The sequence below is a fragment of the Apis laboriosa genome, unplaced genomic scaffold (genome assembly GCF_014066325.1).
Source record: "Apis laboriosa isolate Shangri-la unplaced genomic scaffold, ASM1406632v1 scaffold105_cov147, whole genome shotgun sequence".
In the NCBI taxonomy this organism is placed as follows: domain Eukaryota; kingdom Metazoa; phylum Arthropoda; class Insecta; order Hymenoptera; family Apidae; genus Apis; species Apis laboriosa.
This window is the reverse complement of record NW_025220714.1, coordinates 2,006,215-2,025,216: the sequence shown is the minus strand read 5'-3', so window position 1 is coordinate 2,025,216 and position 19,002 is coordinate 2,006,215. Positions and strand designations below refer to the sequence as shown.

The window sequence follows — 19,002 nt, the reverse complement described above, 5'->3', positions numbered from 1 at the left end:
TGGATAGTGAATAGTTCTCTCGCTATTAATTATATCACCGTCAGCCGTGTTAATCCTGTTTTTTTTTTTTTTTTTAGCATAGATTCCCAAAGCGGAGATAGATCGCCTCGCCTTTTTTTTGTCGCCCTCTTTTCTCCTCCTCGTGTCTTCGCAACTTTTCCCCTAATTAGAATACGGAGGAAAGTTGAAACGATCCGTCTTTCCTTCCCTAGACGACCTTTCCTTCGCTGGAATCCGCGAGAAAGTTAAGCTTCTTTCCTTTTCTTTCGTTCCTCCCTTTTTAATAATAATAATGATAATAATAACAATAACAATAATAATAATCGTTCCATGTTTATTTACTCAAAGTTTGCAGTTGATGGATCAATTTTTGCCTAGATCATTTCACGGATTCGTTTTGAGTTTGCTAATCTTTTAAGAAGTCGAGCGGGATATTTTATATATCGAGAGTAAAACGGAGGATCGTAAAAGATGGGAGGAGAGCGATAGTGGATACGAGAGTTTGGTATGACTTTCGAGAATTACAAATCTGGACTCTCGGGTCATCGTTGAAAGGATCAATGGGAGTCGGTTCGATTAACATAAATTTCTCTCTCTCTTTGGACGGGAAGTAAATTACCATTGCTCTCGATCTGTTTATTCGTTCGATAGTTTCGTATCTTTTCAGATTTCTTTTTTTTTTTTTTTTTTTTTNTTTTTTTTTTTTTTTTTTTTTTTTTTTCGTTTCGCAGAGATTTGCAGAGATTCAAACTCGTAATATCGAAGAATTTTCGTGGTCGACGATCCCATTCCTGTTGCCTGAAACACAAGTAGCCGAGGAGTGGGGGGTGGAAAGTGTTGTGGTTAAAAAGCAACCGATAGATAAACTCTCGCCGATAGAGTTTCCTCCGTTCGCAATGATCACAGAGTTCTCCGGCTCTCTTCCAACTTCCGTTTCCTTCAAGGAATCGTGCCCGTGCGTTGTGGTATTCGTTCGAACGAGACTTGCATTTTATCCAACAATATATATCGTCTAGATATTCGTTGTCGTACGAGGATTACGTACGAGGGGGAAGAGGGGAAAAAAAGAAAAAAAAACAAAAAAGTCGAAAGCTTACCGAAACTCGAGTGGGAGTTACTCGTCCAGATACTCGCCGGGGGACAATTTTCTATCAAATAACGGCGGTGATGCAATAAATCGCTGTGACGGAAGTGAGCACGGCGCTCTCTTGACTTCTGAACAAGGGCCGTGAGTCATCCACCTTCTCGTGTGGGTAGGGTTGCCGACCGACTTTGATATTGCGAAGGAAAAAGAAAAAAAAAAAAAAAAGAAATGAAGGAAAGAAAGAAGGAGAGAAAGGGAAGGAAAAATTGAGATAAAATCGATCGTCGTTTCGAAATCATCCCGTGGGTGATCGTAACGCCGATCGAAAAGTAGAAGAAAAACCATGACATCGATACCTCTTTCTTAAATCGATACCTCTTTCACGCTCATTGAACGCGATTAATTAATGAAATTTTTATTTTCGTTTCGCATACTCGGCTTGCGTCAACAATCGTCAAGTTGTACGCGATATAATACGTTTTTCGAGAGAACGAAGTAAGATAAGATCGATAAGATAAGATCGATAAGATAAAATTTAGCGCAAACGCGTCTATGAATCAATAATGCTGTATCGACTGGGAAACGGGGCAATTTTCGATTTCAAAAATCTACGGTTTTTATATTTATAAAAAAAACGAATCAAGTTTTCCATTTTGCGTTTCGAATTATTCTAACATGTCACAGAGAGGACACGCGTATTAAGAAATATCGCGAAGTATGTGCAATGTACTGTGTTGTTAGATGTACGTGGAAAGTAGACAAAACAAGACATTGAACGTTTTGACCCGTGCGACAGAGCGGGAGCGAAGAGAGGAGAAAAAAGAAAAGGCGAATAAACGCGGATTAAAATTAAAACGAACAAAGATGAGAAGCCGATCTATTTCTCGATTCCTCGTCAAGGTTTAATAATATTTTGCGGTAAAATGCGGCCAGGCCTTGAGCTAATCGATCGCTCGTCATTCTTATCGCGTTTAACTATCGTTTACGAGTGTAACGGAGTGTTAATTATCACGTCAACTCGATGCGCGATATATACTTTCACTTATATCGTAGAATTCCAAGCAATAAATGATATATTCGCTTGGACAACAACAAGATGGAAAGCAAAATGTTTTTAAGACAAAAAGAAATTATTATTATTTTTCTCAAACGTAATTTATCCTTTTTTTAAAACTACGATTCTTAAAACGTTAATTCAATTAATCAACTCGTGTTGCGAGTGTTGTTGCGTATGCAACGTTCGAATAGATTAATCTTCAATCTTTTGGTTTCTGATCGTTTACGATTACACTTTCCTTTCCTAATGGATATTCAATCTCTGAAACGAAATAAATTATTGGCCGTCGACAAATCCCGATAAATATCACCGTTACAGAAGGATTTAAGTGTGAACGTACGCGTGAACGAAACGATAAGGAATATATCGCGAACAATGTGTGTATTTAAACGCTTGTCAATAAGGTAGAGAGACAGAGGAAAGATTAATTGACATGTTGCACGTTTTCTAATTAATACCGGCTTGTGTCTTCGTTCGTTCTCGAAAAGACACGGCTTCCAACCACTTATAATACCTATAATTCTCAATTTCTTTGCTTCGAGGTCACTGTCGTCACGACGTTCTAATAGTCCACGCGAATAACTTTAACCAGTCAACGATCACGCTTGCCCTCGATTTTGTGTCGCTAGTGTCGCTCGACGCGTTTCCAACGTATCATTGGAATTCGAATCCATTTCATCGCGCGGAGAAATATCGATCTCGATACAACGTTCGTTTCTTCGCACTCGCGCTTGGGACGACGCGTACAATATTAACGCGATTAAAATCTTTCGAACGAGAGAATACAAGAATGAACATCGCGAAGAAAATTTGCACTGATGTTATCACGTAGAATAATTGTGTAATCGAAAATAAAGGTAAATTCGTGCTTCGATAGAAAAAGATAAACTTTTGTAAACGTTGTTCGAATTGCTTTGGCGCAATTATAATTTTTCTTATCTCTTCGAATGAGGGAAATTAGGATTAAAATTTGTTCAAGCTTAAAGATTCCATGCTACAATTCGACAACGAAAACATATCCATCAAAGGATGGCAAAAGTTTGTATTTTATAACTTTACCATCTGTTACACGGTTTACGTTAAATAGATTTACAACGCGTCACGCTGACCATCGAGTATTGGCCAATAAAAGACGTCTATAAAACGATTTGTCACGCAGCACAAGGTGTTTGGAATTTTTGGCCGATTTTATGCTCCCAACAGAATTCCAAAACAGTTTTATAACAATTATTCCCCGGTATTTCCGGATTGTTATTGGGAAAGTCACTTCCGAGGCCTTGGATTTATTTCGTTGCTTATCTTTCGTTTTCCAATTCTTGTACACCGTTTTTGCAATGCTAACTTTACAGGAAATGGCGCGCGCGCGCGCGTGCGTCAAACACGGTTTAATCGTTCGTTCCGTTCCGATGACATTTCAAAATTTGATCAAAAAGTAAATTTGATTGAAAGTAAACGGGCAATTTTCTTATTAAAAATAAGCATGACGTTAAAAATTCGTTACGCACGCTGAATAAGACGATAAGTTCGTCTCGTATTCCGCTCACTCACGCATAGTACAACGCACTTACATCTACCGATGTAAAACGAATATAAAATATCGAAATATTTCACGCTCGCGGATGTCGAAACGTTTCTTCTTCTCCGATTCTTCTTTCCACGAACACTACTTAGATAGATACGTATACGTTTTAACGCCATCTTTGTTTATAAAAAAAAAAAAAAAAAAAAAAATTGTTGAAAATCGTTCGCCTAAGTTCGTGGAAAGAACGGTGGAAATCGCGACAAACGCATACTTCCGTTCTCTTTCGCTCGAAAAGAACTTGTTCAATTAACGAAACCGCTAAAGCAAGGATCGTTTGGTATAATTGTTTGTATTTTCTTTTCTAAAACAACGCGAGTATTTTTCCCGCATCGCATTGTTTCCATCAATTGTTTTTGAACGCGGCTCTCCTTGCTCGATCTCCTTAAACGTCGTAACAAAGACCCCGGCCTAATATGGATTCGATGTTTCGCGTTCGAAACATTAACGTTAAACGATACCACGGTGAAAGTGCGTTTTTTTTTCTTTTTCTTTTTTTTTTTTACATGTATCTTTTCGCCAAGTTATTAAACAACATCTGTGATAAAATAATATAACTACGATCAACGTTGGTAAATGGAATTCCATAGAAATTGGCTTTAATTGAATTCGCGTAATATCAGCGAGGAAGATGTTCGTTTCGCGACAGCCAAGCCCTAAGGATGTGAAACTAGTGATTCGGTATTTATCGTCAACACGGTAATTTTCACGTAACAGCACACGTTCGTTGAATGTACGGACACGCTTCTTCCTAAATTATCATCCGCGTGTGAACGTCGAACGTACTTTCGAAGGTGTAATTACATCGCCGTAAACCATTAGAAAACAATCTTTTTACCATTTGCCTCGTCCCTCCACTAACGTTAAGTTGGGTAACCACAGTTGTCTATACGTCGATCATCGTTTCAAGATATCACGATTACCCTTATACAACGAATCGATTAAATATCCTCGATAAAATGATTCTTTTAATAAGATAATTGGAACGACGCGAATTTGAATATTTCTAAACAGTAAACGGAATAACATTTTACTCGTTTCTGTTCGTGACGCGACATTTTTTCGAAATTGTTCTTCGCTGTTGCACCACTATCCATTATATGCGCGTTATCCATCATTTTTTACCATTTCAATAACGATATTAACGATGAAATATGGTTGGAAACGTTGACAAAATCATCTCGAAATACTCATAAATTTACGCATCGACATTTCAACATAGCGTCGTGCAATCGATTTCAATTATCACGCGTTTGTCCTGTTTCGACGCATGGTTGTCGCGTCGTATCGATCGAAGTAGCGCTCGATTCTCATTGGTCGCGCCGCGTTGCCGAATCCGCAATTTAGAAACGAACGCGATTAACACGCGTCTTGCGCGACTCGAAGAATTGTCGCGCATCGATGGAGGGGGAAGGATCAGACTCCACTCGGCTTTCATCCTTTCCCTTCGAACGTGCTTTCTTCCGCTACGATACCTATCCATTCCGTTGAATTTTCAACGGATCAGATCGGATAAGATGAAGCGTTATTACGTATTGTTTTTATAATTTCTGGCTCGTGAGAAAGAGCAGATTTCTCGGGGTTTAAGTACAATGCTCTCGCACCTCGTTTATGAACCAAGCCTACCTTCTCTCCCGTTAAAGCAAATAAACAGGAATTCGAATTCCTGTCTCGTTTCATTGATACTATTTCAATGGATACTTTTCTCTTATTATTTATTTATTTTTTTTTTTAATAAAATATCAACAACAAAAATCAGGACTACGAAATGAATGTGTATCGCAATATTCTCTGTTTGAAATAAAATTATACAAGGAAATATAGGCATGCACGAAATGCTCGAAGAAATTCTACGCTACGAAGGAGAATGTTTTTCTCGCATACACTCTTTGACTCTTACGTATATAACGCATACGTATTTGAAAATAAATGGTATAAGAAGAGATTCTAGATCCGTGGAATTTATGGCGCGAACATCTTTGGAAGAGAAATAAACTCGTAGAATGTCGCGTGCGCTCTGTACGGTACAATGATGAGAACCGAGCCCACGTATTTCTACGTGGCTCGTAGGATCGGATTCGAGTTCGAGTCAATGGCAAACTTTTTGCGCGTCGCCTTATTTAAGAAATAGAAAGGTTTGCGAACACGAGCGATCACTTGCAGATATACGCTTTTCGTTCCAATGTTTTCGCACGAAAAATTTCACGGCCAATTTCCTAATCTTGAACGTAATAAATGTTGTCGATATCGATCGAATTATCGATTGCAAAGCTTGGAACGGAAGAAAAAATTACTACGCGATTATTAGAGGTGAAAATCTTGGAAATATGGACAAGAAGGGTAGAAAGTATGGAGATACGATTGGGAGCCGCATCCGGCAATAAATTGGATGCGATCGACACGGTAAAAGCAAAGCGTGAAATTCAGTTAGTTTGTAAAAGATAATGGATAAAGGGTGTGGTGTTGGCGCGATAATGGTCCAGTTAGATGAGGTAGGTTTCACACCGCATGGTGGCGTTTGGTGGTCTGGAAAGGTCGGCGTTCTCGCGTATAGGTGCACCTGTGCGGTGGCTGGGAGGAGAGGGTATGCGGCTGTGTGCTCTCGGTCCACGCCAACAATAGCCTTCTCTCTTTTATTTCGACCGATCGAGAGATTAATAACGTTTCGCGAGCCATTCCCAGGAGAAAGTATTCGATTCGCCAAAGGACTCGAGGTCGCCAGAGGTTATTTCGATCGAAAATACCACGAGGAAGTCGTTTATCGCGATTCCCGAGAACGAGATCTCGCTTCTCGCGATCGACGAGGCCGATCATCGCCTCGTTTTCGAATATTTCTATGTGTCGTCGTATCGTTCGATCGATATCGTCCGCTAGTTAGTTTGTTTTGATTCGATAAATATAATCACGTTGATTTCAAATCGTCGCGATATTAAAAAATTACTAATATTATTTTCTTAATATAATATGATTCGTTGATTCGTATCGATAAAGTTAATATAACGAATAAACATTCGTTGCAAAAAAGTTTTAACCAACTTCGATGAAATATTATTATATGCGTATGGAAATACCGAATGCTATACAGTTACTGCCGTACGTCGAGTCTATAAATATTCAATATCTTATATAGGTATCCCACTTTACATTACAAATAAACGGACAATAAGCAAGAGAAAATTAACGGAAAATTACCAGACGTGACAATTGATGGTTTTATTCGAACGTTATTATTGGCAAAAGTTTCTTTCTGTATAAATATTGATTCGAACGAAAATATCGTGGTCGTTTTTTTTCAATGAAAGATATTTTAAAAAAAATCGCATCGTTTCCTCGCGATTCGATCGTACGCGTTTGTTACGCGTAATCGAGGTGATTAGTGCGTTCCCATGCGTTAGATTTAATCAAAGATTCTGATTTTGAAATAAAAGTAGCACAAGTGGGACAAGTTTTGCACGTGTGTATACCCGGTATAAAGAAAGAGATACGGAATTGGAAGAAGGGAAAGGAAAAAGAGGTGGGCACGCTGGGAGTGAGAGTAGCCGAGGAAAGATGGTCAGTGTGGTCGCCAGAAGGGAATTACACCGAGACGCAGCGTGGACGCAGGTAGTGGCGAGGGAGGGGGAACGGCTGGAAGGGAAGGGATAGGGAAGGGGGGGTGGAGGGCTTGGCGCGAAGAGAGGGAACGAGCGGTTGGTCGCGGGTTAGCGGTGGATGGGCATTGGACGTTTGGGCCTTGGCTAAGCACGTTCCACGGGTACCTAAGTAACCTGTACCGATTCACAGAAGACCGGCTACCTTCGTTGGAACCGGTTGTGCTCGAGATAAACCGAGAGTAACGCTCGAATCTGAATATCATCTGGATGGACCAATTTTATTTTCATTCAGAGCGGTTGATCGATCGGTGGAGAGAGAGAGAGGAGGAGATTCGTCCCTTCGAAAGTGAAAAACGATATCAAGTGTAGAGAGAGAGACACACTTGCGTTCACGAAAGAACGGGGAACGAAGAAAAAGCGCGAGTTCGAGTTGATCGAGTTGGAATTGTGGATCTGGAAAGATGAGCGGTCCTAGCGTGGACGTGGTCTGGGATCCACAGGCTCAGATGAATTCCTTGGATTGTTGGGATTATTCGATCGAACTCTCTTGTCTTCAAGGCCCGGAAGGTATACGCGATCTTTCGTTCGAACAGCGATGATTCGGTGCGTTCGAAAATGTGCGGTTAACGGATAAAATATGGATATACGAGAGATCTCTAGTGATTTCGTTCCTCTTTTTGTTTTCGTCGATTTTATCGGACAAGTGTCAACGAATCTTTCTAAAGATACGATTGCCAATTTTAACGTAATTATTTTTACGTTTTGCAAACAGTACAAATTGCAGTACGTTACGTGTAAATAATATATATAGAAAAGAATATATAAAATATTTCGATTCAACGTGACAACGCGAAGAATGCAAGAAAATGCGTATCTTTTTTCAAAGTGATTCCAACGTTATGTTGCATATATTCGCAAACTGTGTGTAATTTATTCTTAAAAAGAGCTCGAAGCGTGACGTGATATTCGAATCATATGTAAATTAATCTTCTTAATTTAGTTCCTTAGCAGTAATTATATTTTTTACGAAATATGGGAAAATATTCAACAGGGAGGGGGGGATGAAAAGGCAGGATGAAATGTAAGTGTATGTCGCATGGTGAAAATTATAATCGTAGTGGTGAGATTTTTGTATGAGAAATGCGAAGATTGTGCGAATTAGGGAAAGAGAAAGAGAATGGGATTTGCGTGGTGGCGCTATGAAGCGAGTCGGGAAGCATTAATGAGAGCGGGGGATGGGAAGGAGAAAACGGTAGTTGGGTCGTTTCCTCGCGACTCCAAGGTCCTTGGCCCTAGCTAGATCACGCTTCATCCTCGCGTCTAAGCTCGGTGATGGGGAGGTCGTCGATTTCGGACCGAGGAAATGCAACGAGCCAACAAACAACCGCTTACCGTACCCAACATCCACCATCGTTTCGAATCGCTCGTCTGTCTCGTCATCGTTAACGAGACAGAGAGAGAGAGAGCATCGGACGTTGACCATAGATCGGATCTCATTTAAGTCCTAAGAATAATCAAACTACGCGCAAATTAACCACTGCGGATATCTGTATGTGCCTATCATTCTCTCTGACGTTATATCTCGTTTCCTTTTTTTTTTTTTCCTACTATTATCATTCAATGATGGGAAATTCGTTTTAATGAGACAGAAATTAAAATATTTATTTATTCGAGAATGAGAACTCGCGAATGCCGGGAAAAAGAACGAATGATCTTTTCGATTATACGTCTATGTCTTGAAATAGAAACGTGAAAATTTTAAAGAATTTTAAAATTGATCGGAAATTTTTTTTTATTTCAGATTTACAATTAGCGGCAGAACTTGGAAAAACGCTTTTGGAACGGAACAAGGAATTGGAAAATATTATTAAAGCGCATCAATCGACCGTGGAGGAACAAGCACAAGAAATAGAGGTGATTTTTTTCGACATTTTGAAATATATTTCCGTCGACCGCGGGAATCGTACGTTTAAATTAAGATATAATACTTTTTTCCAGTATATGAAAAAACAAACCGCTGCCCTTAGAGAAGTAAACGATTCGCGACTGAAAATTTACGAGCAACTCGAAGTCAGTATTCAAGATTTGGAACGTGCAAATCATCGTCTGGTAATTGAGAACACCAGCGACAAAAAATTGATCAAGAGGTATGAGGATTGATCGTCTTGGTACTGTTATTCAATTTTATCGCGATTCATTGTACGCAAACTTGATGGATAAGAGTTTTTCCATCCTAAGTGATCATCTTTTTCGATCCATCAATGTTACAAGAATTCGCTCGAATGAAACTCGATTGTTGATCATTTAACGGGAAGGAAAAAAAAAAAAAAAAAAAATTAAATTGACAAATCGTTCCTCGTAATTTGTTGACAGTCAATGTTTAACGATCGAGAGTCTAGAAGCGAGGTGCGAGGAACTTCAGAAGAAAATCGACGAGATAAACGAACAACATGAAAGTCTGCTCCGGCAACAATCTACGAGTCAATCGACTAACAACATCACACAAACACACACCATTCATTGGAAAGTATCGGTCACGCAGGGTAGCAGCACACAACAGGTAATTATTATTCATACAATTCATTTTCCACGATCTAAGATTTCGATAATTATTCCGTTTTGCTACTAAATTCTAAAAAGATAAAAATTTCATCCTATTCGATTTCCTTAGAAAAATTTCTATTGCCATTTAATCGAATAACTCTCGATCGAATCTTCTTTTATTTTTCTCGGAAAAAGAATATGAGATATATATATATTCGTGGATATCGTGATTCTTTGCTATATACATTCAAGTTTACTTTCAGATAAGTGAATTTAATCGCTAAGAATTCGTTTAATCCGCCGCTAACGAAATTTCGATAGATAAGTGGAGTTATCTTATACGGCTTCTCACAATGCGGTCGTCGTTTAAACCATTTTTATTACTTGTTTCTCACGTACAGTTCGTGGATACATAGTTTCTTTTTTCTGATAATTTTTTATCGATTGACGATAACATTTACGATATACGATGTTTCGAATATATTCGAAATATTTTTTCGAATATATTGTTATTAATTCGATCGATATATTATTATTAACCCGTGGAAATAACGTTTTTTCAGAACGCTGCTCCGTCTGGTCAGAAATCTTTCCAAGAGGCAAATGCGGATTCGAGCGTGCGACAATTACCGACGATCCCAACGAACGACGAGGAAATTACCGAATTGTTGAGACAGTTGCAAGAAGCGCGAAGTCAGAGGGCGAGAGAACAGCAAAAGGTCACCGAGCTTCGACAACAATTGGCATCTCTGTTGCAAGAAAATAACGCGTTGGAGGAACAGTTGAACGTTTGGCGTAATAAAGCACAAGACGTGAAAAATCTTCAAGAGGAGATAAATACTCTCGAAGAAGTAAGGTAGATATCGTCTTTTTCAACGGATAATTATTTTTTTCAATCTATCACAAATGTATAATAATTTTTTACTCGAGACATCTCGAGTATTGTTACGATCTTTTTTTTTTTTTTTTTTCCTATTTCTTTACACGTGTTATTAAAAATATAATCGTTAAAAGTTGTTTATTTAGGAAAATTTTTGCTGACGTGTATATATCAATTTATCGACCGACGATACTTTTTCGATAACGAAACATTGAAATTTTTATAGACGGGGTCAATTGTGCGGGCGATGTTTACGCGGATTGGACTCTAAGACGCACGACGAACTCTCTGTAATGTTGAATCAAGAGGAATACGATGATATTAGCATGGCTGAATCGCTTATGAACGATAGTCAACGTGACGCTGAGTCTCTCACTCAGGTAATTGTTTTTTATATTCTTCTCTGCAACGTTCTATTTCTATCAGGCAATATATGCATGAAAAGCGTTTCTTTTTTTTTTTTTTTTCTCTTTTTCACTTTTCTACAATTTACTTACGTTTTATTTTTCTTTTCAATCGATGTTTCTTTCCTATATTTTGCGTTTGTCGTACACAATATTTGGACGTTGTAATTTCAACGATTTCGTTAAATATTAAATATATGTCGTTAAAACCTTTACATATTTAAAGGCATTTGATTGATTGTATCATAGTATAGATTCAAAAATAATTTAATTTTCTTTGCTTTAGGAGATATTCGCAACAAAGATTAAGAAATCCAAGGGAAAAAAAGAGAATAAAGAATTTCGATCCCTGTTATGGACAACTTTTACGTGTATATTGAAATCGCCATCGTTAATATTTATTTTCTTTCATACGATATGGTATATAAAAAATGAATGCATCATACCATTGTTACTGAAACCATTTCGAATACCAATTTTTATTTTAAAAAAAGTTATACCGGTAAAGAATAGTCAAAAATTGCTTTAATCTTTAACGCGTAAGAAATATAATAGAATTAGTCCTCTTTCTAAATTAGAAATTGAAATTGAATATATTTAATCGAGCGAATAATCGAATTAATCGCATAATCGTATTTACTTATATATTATCGAAAAATATCCGTTTAAAATTTACTTGACGTATACGTATAAAGACTGAATATTTTTTAACTTTATTTCCACGAAATAATTAATTGGATACTTTGATAAAAAAAAAAAAAATTTTCTCGTGTAACACGAGAAGTGTAACACGATTATTACGATTTCGAAAAAAATTTTATGATTAAATTTATATATATATATATATTCATCCTTATACATATTAGCATTATTTTATTAGATTTATCTTATTCTGGCATTTTTGGCTTACGATTAAAAAATTCTTTTTATATCGTGATTTAAGAAGATTTTTAAAAAGGGATTATTAAAGAGACGTATATTATACAAAAATTTACAAATTGTATAAAATTAGACGCGTGTTATTAAAGATTCTTGATAAAGGTGATTAAAAAAAAAAAAATGGTAAATGGTGTAGGTAATGCACAACGAAAATTATAACTGAGCACTTACATTATTAGGAGCGTAATCGTAACAAATTCTATTATTAACGAGAATAGAATTCGAAATCGATTTTTCCAAGATTATTCATAATTCATATCGTTCGTATGCCAGAAAAATGCCGTGCACAAATTCGCGTGCAATAAAATGTTTTTGCATGTTTATATTAATATTAAATTACTCCTTAAATAAATTGCGGAAATATTGAACACAGCTCAGATAAATTTCGATAAATTTTAAATTCTTACTATAAATGCTTATTACGTATAGTTTTGCGTATAGATTTGATTTTAATATCCTTTTACTTTTTTTTATTTAATCATTATTACTTTAATTAACAATGGAAATGAAACAAATTCTTTATGCGTGTATTTAATAAATAAAATTTGAAGCAAATGAAATTGTTCTTTTGGGAGAGAACACTTTCTAAACATTTTTTTTTTTTTAGCATTAATGCTAAAAAAATCGAATATTATTCACCAGGATAAAAAAATTATTGGGACTATAAAAAAAAAATTAATTATTATTCCGTTAAACACCGCAATTAATTTTCTGGGTAATTTAATAGAATAGAATAATAGTAATCTTGTAGATATGTGTCGTTGGAAAAAAGAATAAATAGAGAAGAAAAGTTTAAGTTTCCAAAGAACAAAAAGACTGTTTTAAATTAACGAATTGACGAATAAGTTATTTTCATATAAATAATTATTCATGTGTGTATAAAATTTTAATAGATAATTGGATTTTTGGTGATGCTGATTTTTTTTTTTTTTTTTTTTTTTTAGAATTAAGTTTGCTTCGTCGTATTTATAGTCGAACTTTGTTCATTTCATTTTTAGCATGATCGAATATTGTTAGTATATCTAGTCGAAATATTTGTTAAAATTGTTGTACAATGTAAGTGCCAGATTTATATGATTTTAAATAAAATATATTTTTATACAACAAATATTTGCTTTTTTATTTAATATCCTATAAATCTGGCCTTTACCTCTCATCCGTTAACCCTTGATTTTTAAATATTAATAAAACAATTAGTCTTTCTGTGAATTTCTCAGAAATTCCATTTTTGGAAAAGAGAAATTGTTTAAAAATCATTATCGATGTTCACCGACAGATCAGAATTAAATTTTTACTTAATTTTTTCCACGTCTCGCATATTTATTATTTTCGAAAATGAAAAAGACGAACGTTCTAAATACGGTATTCCACTATCGATAAAATCGATGATTTTCGCGATATTGAAATTTATAACATAACATTAAGTATCTCTATGTTTCTTTAATTTATTTATTTATTATTATTTAATTTATTTTATTATATAATATTATTATTTAATTTATTTTTTTTTTCTAATTTCTTTTTTAATATTTTTTAACGCTTTAAAAATAGATAAAATTATCGTGTATAAATATTTTCAGGAATCGAACGATCAAAACGAAGTGTCAAACGACATGAAGAACCCTTATAGAGTGCTAGTGGAGAAATATCAAGCCCTGTTAGAAGTTCAAAGACGATCCGCGCTTCGGCGGAAAGATAGCGTGCCAACGCCTATGTCGTTGCAAGAAGAATTAGAGATGTCGGGTGAATTTAACAGCTTTCAGAGTCCGACGTTGGAAACGGAGATTCAACAAGAGCCGGCAAAATCGGCCGTTGGAAACGCGACACGTGCCAAAACAGAGATGTGCGGTAAAAAAGTGTTTTCCGCCACTCCCACAGATTTTTCCGAAGCCGAGACCTCGTCTTCCGGTTTTTTGGACGAGACGAGTAACAAAGCGACGCAAACCGAGGGAAGGCCTGGCTCGTTTCTCTTCTCTTTTGCGGACGGTGAGGATTGCAAGTTCAGCATTTACGACGACAATAGCCCGTTCGAGAGTAGATTCCGGAAAACACCGGAATACAGACAATTATTCAGTGAAATATTCCGAGTCTTGAAACGAGCGGCAGAAGCTAAGGACGAAGGTGAAAAATTACCTTTATTGGACGATTCTACGAGTACGACCAATTCTCAGCAACAATCTGTGCTCCAAGATGATGTTCCTAGCGAAACTACTGACGATAATCAAAGCGTTTCCTCGTCTATTTTTTCATCCGCCGTATCCGAACCACCATATATAGTACAAATCTCATCGAATGGAGGAGTAAACGAACAACAAAACGGTGAAGTGACACTGGCGAAGAATGGAAAGAATATAATTCGAAACGTAAATCGGTCGGATTATTTAATGCTTAACAGTAAAAAGAAATCGAAAAAACATTCTTCCGTTAGTAAAAAGTTAACCTATAACGATAGACCAACGACACCTGATGTGATTCCAACGACAAATCCCAAGTTCGTTCCACCGAAATCGAACAGCGGGGGAAAGAAAAAATTCAGACCTTTCACAATCGCCGATCAAAATAGTAGCACGTGCAACGGATACAGCTATCCGAACAAAACGAAAGAATCACCTCCTAATTCAGCCGCAAAATCTTCGAATAGCGTGGGCAACAACAATGGTCAACACAACAACAGTTTCGAGTATAGAGACTATAAACCGAGCACAGCGTCGGTAGAAGTAGCCCGATTAAAACGTTTAGAAATGTCTTATGCGGAAGTTCTTCGATTGCCAAATAAATCTAAAATGAACAATCATCGTAGAAGCTAAAATTCTTCTTATATACTACGATACCTTGAAGGAGGAAAAAAAGGAGACTTTTATACGTAAGATATAGTCAAGTGAAAGATTAAGTTCAAAATTTGTTAAGTTTAACCTCGTAAAACGAATACTTAGGACGAAATTAAATTATTTCACAGAAGTAAGATTTACAGTATTGATAATCAGTGCTAATTGAACAAATTTTGTGAATATTTAAGAGGAGCGATTGCGTGCAATGTCACTAGATACTAAATTATTTGAAATTAATTTTTTTATTGTATTTTGTATATCTTAATTGTATAGGTTTTTTCATGTGAATGTGCGTGGGCAACAAAGGTACACAACGTTAATATACATATATTATTAATAGCATCTACCGGAGATTTATGAATGGTATAAATCGAGTCGTGCCTCGCGAGTTTGTTTTTCTTTAGAAATTGTAGTTGTGATCAGAAATAAAATTATTTATGTGCCATTTATTATGTCGAATTATAATCGTCAACTATTCCAAATACTTACTCGAATTTCCTTCCATGACGTAATACCTATTTCCAAGAGAACTCACGATTTCAGTGCATTTCATTAACATGTACAGTATATTAGCTTTTATATCTCATAATTATAAATTACGATAATATTATGATCATCTTATATCGAGTAAATAAAATATCTTTATCTTAGTCAGTACATTCTATCTCGTAGTAACACTTAATTCCTTTCTATTCGGTATCCTATAAAAAACCATATAATTTTTTTTATTTATTGAACATTACACTATAAAAGACTTTAAAGAATTGGCATATATTTTTTTTACATTCGCAGTGTAACAATTGTAGTGTAATATACACATTTTTTTGTAATTTTTAAAACTTCGCATAAGCGCGAATCCAAAACAACGAAATGTTACAAATTCCTAAATGCTTTTTGTTTTATTGACTACATTTAAATGTACATTTAAGCATTCTTGTATTTGCTATTTATAATAACATTCAATTCACTTGCTATTACGTTAATTCCATTCAATTGCAATATATAAATTAAAAATAAGATACATGTGATGTTCCATAAATACAAATTCCATTCAAAACTCCTTTTCTTTATGTATTACTGTCATTTGATCTCTTAATCATTTTTTTCTATTTTTTTTTGTTTTTTATTTCACTTTTAAAAATATTTGGAATAAAATTTTGCCATTATATATGGCAATTTCGAATCAAAATTGATTAAGATATTTGATTAAGAATCATCGAATAATGCACGATGTACTGCTCCTAAACTTGGTTGTACATAACTTGAATTAACACTTCTCCTTGATCTGTAAATGATATATTTAAATTTCATAATTATTAAGCAATAAAATGAATAATCATAATTAATAAAAAAAAATGCGATAAGATATTCTATTATAATTAATATAATAATAAAATAAAAATCATACTCTGTAAGAGATCTAACAGCTGGTCCAGTTGGATTATTTTTTGGTCGTGGATTTACAAGAAGACATTTCATAGGATGTCCATCTAATTGTCTATTGTGATAAGTTTCAACAGCTTTAGTAGCATCCTTTAATGTTTTATAAATTACTTCCGCTGTACCCGGTCGTACTAAACGAGATACTAACAATTCTCCTACATCCTCGAATAATTCCTAAAATATACAAATTGTTAAGATAGATAAACTAGATATGTTTAATAGTTTATCATTATACCTTGATATCTTCTTGAGTTACATTTGCTTGTAAATTTGATACGACAATTCGATAACCAGTAGATTGTGACGATGAACTGGAACTTGTTTTAGATCGAGATAAAACATCCATATTTCGCGATTTACTTGGAACTGAATCTAATCTTGACTTTACTCCAATGTCTCTATGACTTCTTGAATCGTAATATTTGGAATCTACTGTGTCTTCTGCTAATATAGTCCTATAAAAATAATATTAAATTTAAATATTATATATGATAAAATTTAATAAAATAAATAATAAATTTGGAGAAATCGATGAAAAACTTAAGTACCGCGATTTCGTGCCAAAACTCCAATCTTCTTTATATGAGGGAGATGCAGGTTTTGTCTGAAATCATTAATTATGAATAATCTGAAAGTTGAAAATTGAAAAAACTATATAATAACAAATTATGCGATATATCTAACACTTGCCATTGGAAAACGTGCAATAACTTTATAATCTCTTGCTCTCTCACGTTCTCTATCATCATCAGGTTTGTGAGAAGGTACGATTCTTATTACATTACTGCTTGTTGGTTTTACCCATGTATAAGATGATGCAGGTTTAATACTGAAAGCTGGAGGTGGAGGAGGTGGTGTAGGAGCATATTCGTTACTCACAGTTCTTCTTAAAGGTGCTGTTTCCATCATATAATCTGAAACAAGATAAAGATATTAAATAATTTTATAGATTACAGATTGTATCAAATCAATTTTTTGTATGTACCATCGATAAAATCCATATTCATGTTTCCCATATAATGAGATTCTGCAAGTGGAGGTGGTCTATAACCTACTGCTCTTGAAGGTGGTGGCATATAATTATTTGAAATACTTGGTGGAACATTATGTGGCATAATTGGTGGCATTTTATTAGTAGATAAAGATAATCTTCCATTACGACCTGTTTTCTGAGATATTCCAGGTATCTGTGCTTCTATTTTTTTAAACTGTGATGCACGAATCTTATCTAATTTTAATCTAGCATCGCTTTGTTTAGCAATTTCAGCAAGTTTATCTCTTGCATCTGTAAGTTTTTCTCGATTTTTTTGTATAATTTTAAATCTTGCATCAGTAATTACTTGTGAACCACGTCCTCTTAGCGAACCATTAGCTCTTGCACCTCTATTAGTACCTCTTCGAACGCTATATGTAAAAATATGTAACAAAAAATATTATAAAAAATTATAAAAATATTATAAATATTATAATATATTATAACAATATTATTTTATATTTTATTATTTATATTATTTTTTATATTTTTCATTAGTTCATTTTTGCTTAAATATAATATTATACCGAAATATTAATAATTATACATATTACAATTAAATATCAATAAACATATATCAATCATATCATAATTATTCTTTTCTATTAAAAATAAAATGTATATTTGAAATAAAATAATAAAAAAATACATATAAATAATGATTTATAACGATATAAAAAGTATTTGTAAGAAAAAAAATTTGAAATTATTCATAATAACTTAAAACTGTTAAGAATAACTTGCAATTTAAAACAAATTTTTTTATTAATCTGAGATAAAATTATCGAATTGATATAATAATAAAATAATTTATAAAAAAAATATCGTTTATCTTTCGAATGAAATGAAAAATGTTTAAAAATATTGGTAGGTAATATAAAAAAAAAAGAAATGTTCTTTTTAATAATTGGAGACTTATTTTTTTTAAGGTTATAAAGAAATCAATAACACGACAATCACAGTATAGTTAAATTTACCACTGATTGTTTAAATTTTCTTACCCTCCACCTCTGCTTCTCATTCCTGATGATTTTGATTTTTTAATTATGTCATCTAAACTTAGGCCCACATCAGCCATACCGTAACAATGTAACTACCCGAAACTGACGCGATTCATGAAACCGAAAATATAAGCCACTTTGCACTTAAAGGCATATTTCCATGAAATTATTATATTTGACATAACTATACATTTACTAAGCATGTATGTATACATATATATTAAATCTTTTTTATTATAATATTGTATTCATTTTTTATTATTTAAATATATTAATATTATTAATAATATTATTAAAATAGGAAGGATACATTATGTATTTTTAATTTTTAAAAAAATGATTTAAGAATGCAATATGATTCATTATTAATTCACAATTTTAATTCGTTAAAAAATGATATCTAATAATGTGCACGTATATAAAAGTATAAAAAGTAAACGAAACGAATCATTATCGATTTTTTAAAATATTTAAATTAATTTAATATTTAAAAATTTTTAATAAGATCACACGATATAAAATCCAAACTTTTCTCAAAACAATTTACGATCAATCACATAAACGTGATCGACTCAATAAACATTTTTATAATATCTTCATAATATTTATCTTTATAA

At 34.2% G+C, this 19,002-nt stretch overlaps 2 protein-coding genes across 4 annotated transcripts in view; one reads left to right on the top strand and one right to left on the bottom strand.

The window, feature by feature from the left end:
• LOC122720130 (cerebellar degeneration-related protein 2-like) overlaps nucleotides 1-15,357 on the top strand; it is a 36,058-nt gene extending 20,701 nt beyond the window's left edge. For 2 of the 3 annotated variants that reach the window (XM_043946645.1, XM_043946636.1), the window contains exons 2-7: nucleotides 9,115-9,227; nucleotides 9,312-9,460; nucleotides 9,687-9,873; nucleotides 10,421-10,713; nucleotides 10,964-11,117; nucleotides 13,661-15,357. In XM_043946645.1, coding sequence (XP_043802580.1) covers nucleotides 9,115-9,227; nucleotides 9,312-9,460; nucleotides 9,687-9,873; nucleotides 10,421-10,713; nucleotides 10,964-11,117; nucleotides 13,661-14,887 — 2,123 coding nt within the window. In that variant the 3' untranslated portion in view covers nucleotides 14,888-15,357. Of the gene's footprint in view, nucleotides 1-7,458; nucleotides 7,881-9,114; nucleotides 9,228-9,311; nucleotides 9,461-9,686; nucleotides 9,874-10,420; nucleotides 10,714-10,963; nucleotides 11,118-13,660 lie in introns of those variants that run through there. The other variant, XM_043946628.1, reaches the window with a different exon arrangement.
• A 154-nt stretch (nucleotides 15,358-15,511) lies between these two features.
• Nucleotides 15,512-18,507, bottom strand: LOC122720147. Its single transcript, XM_043946657.1, has 7 exons — nucleotides 18,386-18,507; nucleotides 17,337-17,755; nucleotides 17,042-17,265; nucleotides 16,900-16,955; nucleotides 16,587-16,806; nucleotides 16,317-16,525; nucleotides 15,512-16,193 (listed from the first exon to the last, which is right to left on the bottom strand). Exons 1-7 carry the CDS (start codon nucleotides 18,460-18,462, stop codon nucleotides 16,115-16,117), a joined length of 1,284 nt encoding a protein of 427 aa, XP_043802592.1. The 5' UTR covers nucleotides 18,463-18,507; the 3' UTR covers nucleotides 15,512-16,114.
• Nucleotides 18,508-19,002: the final 495 nt, after the last annotated feature.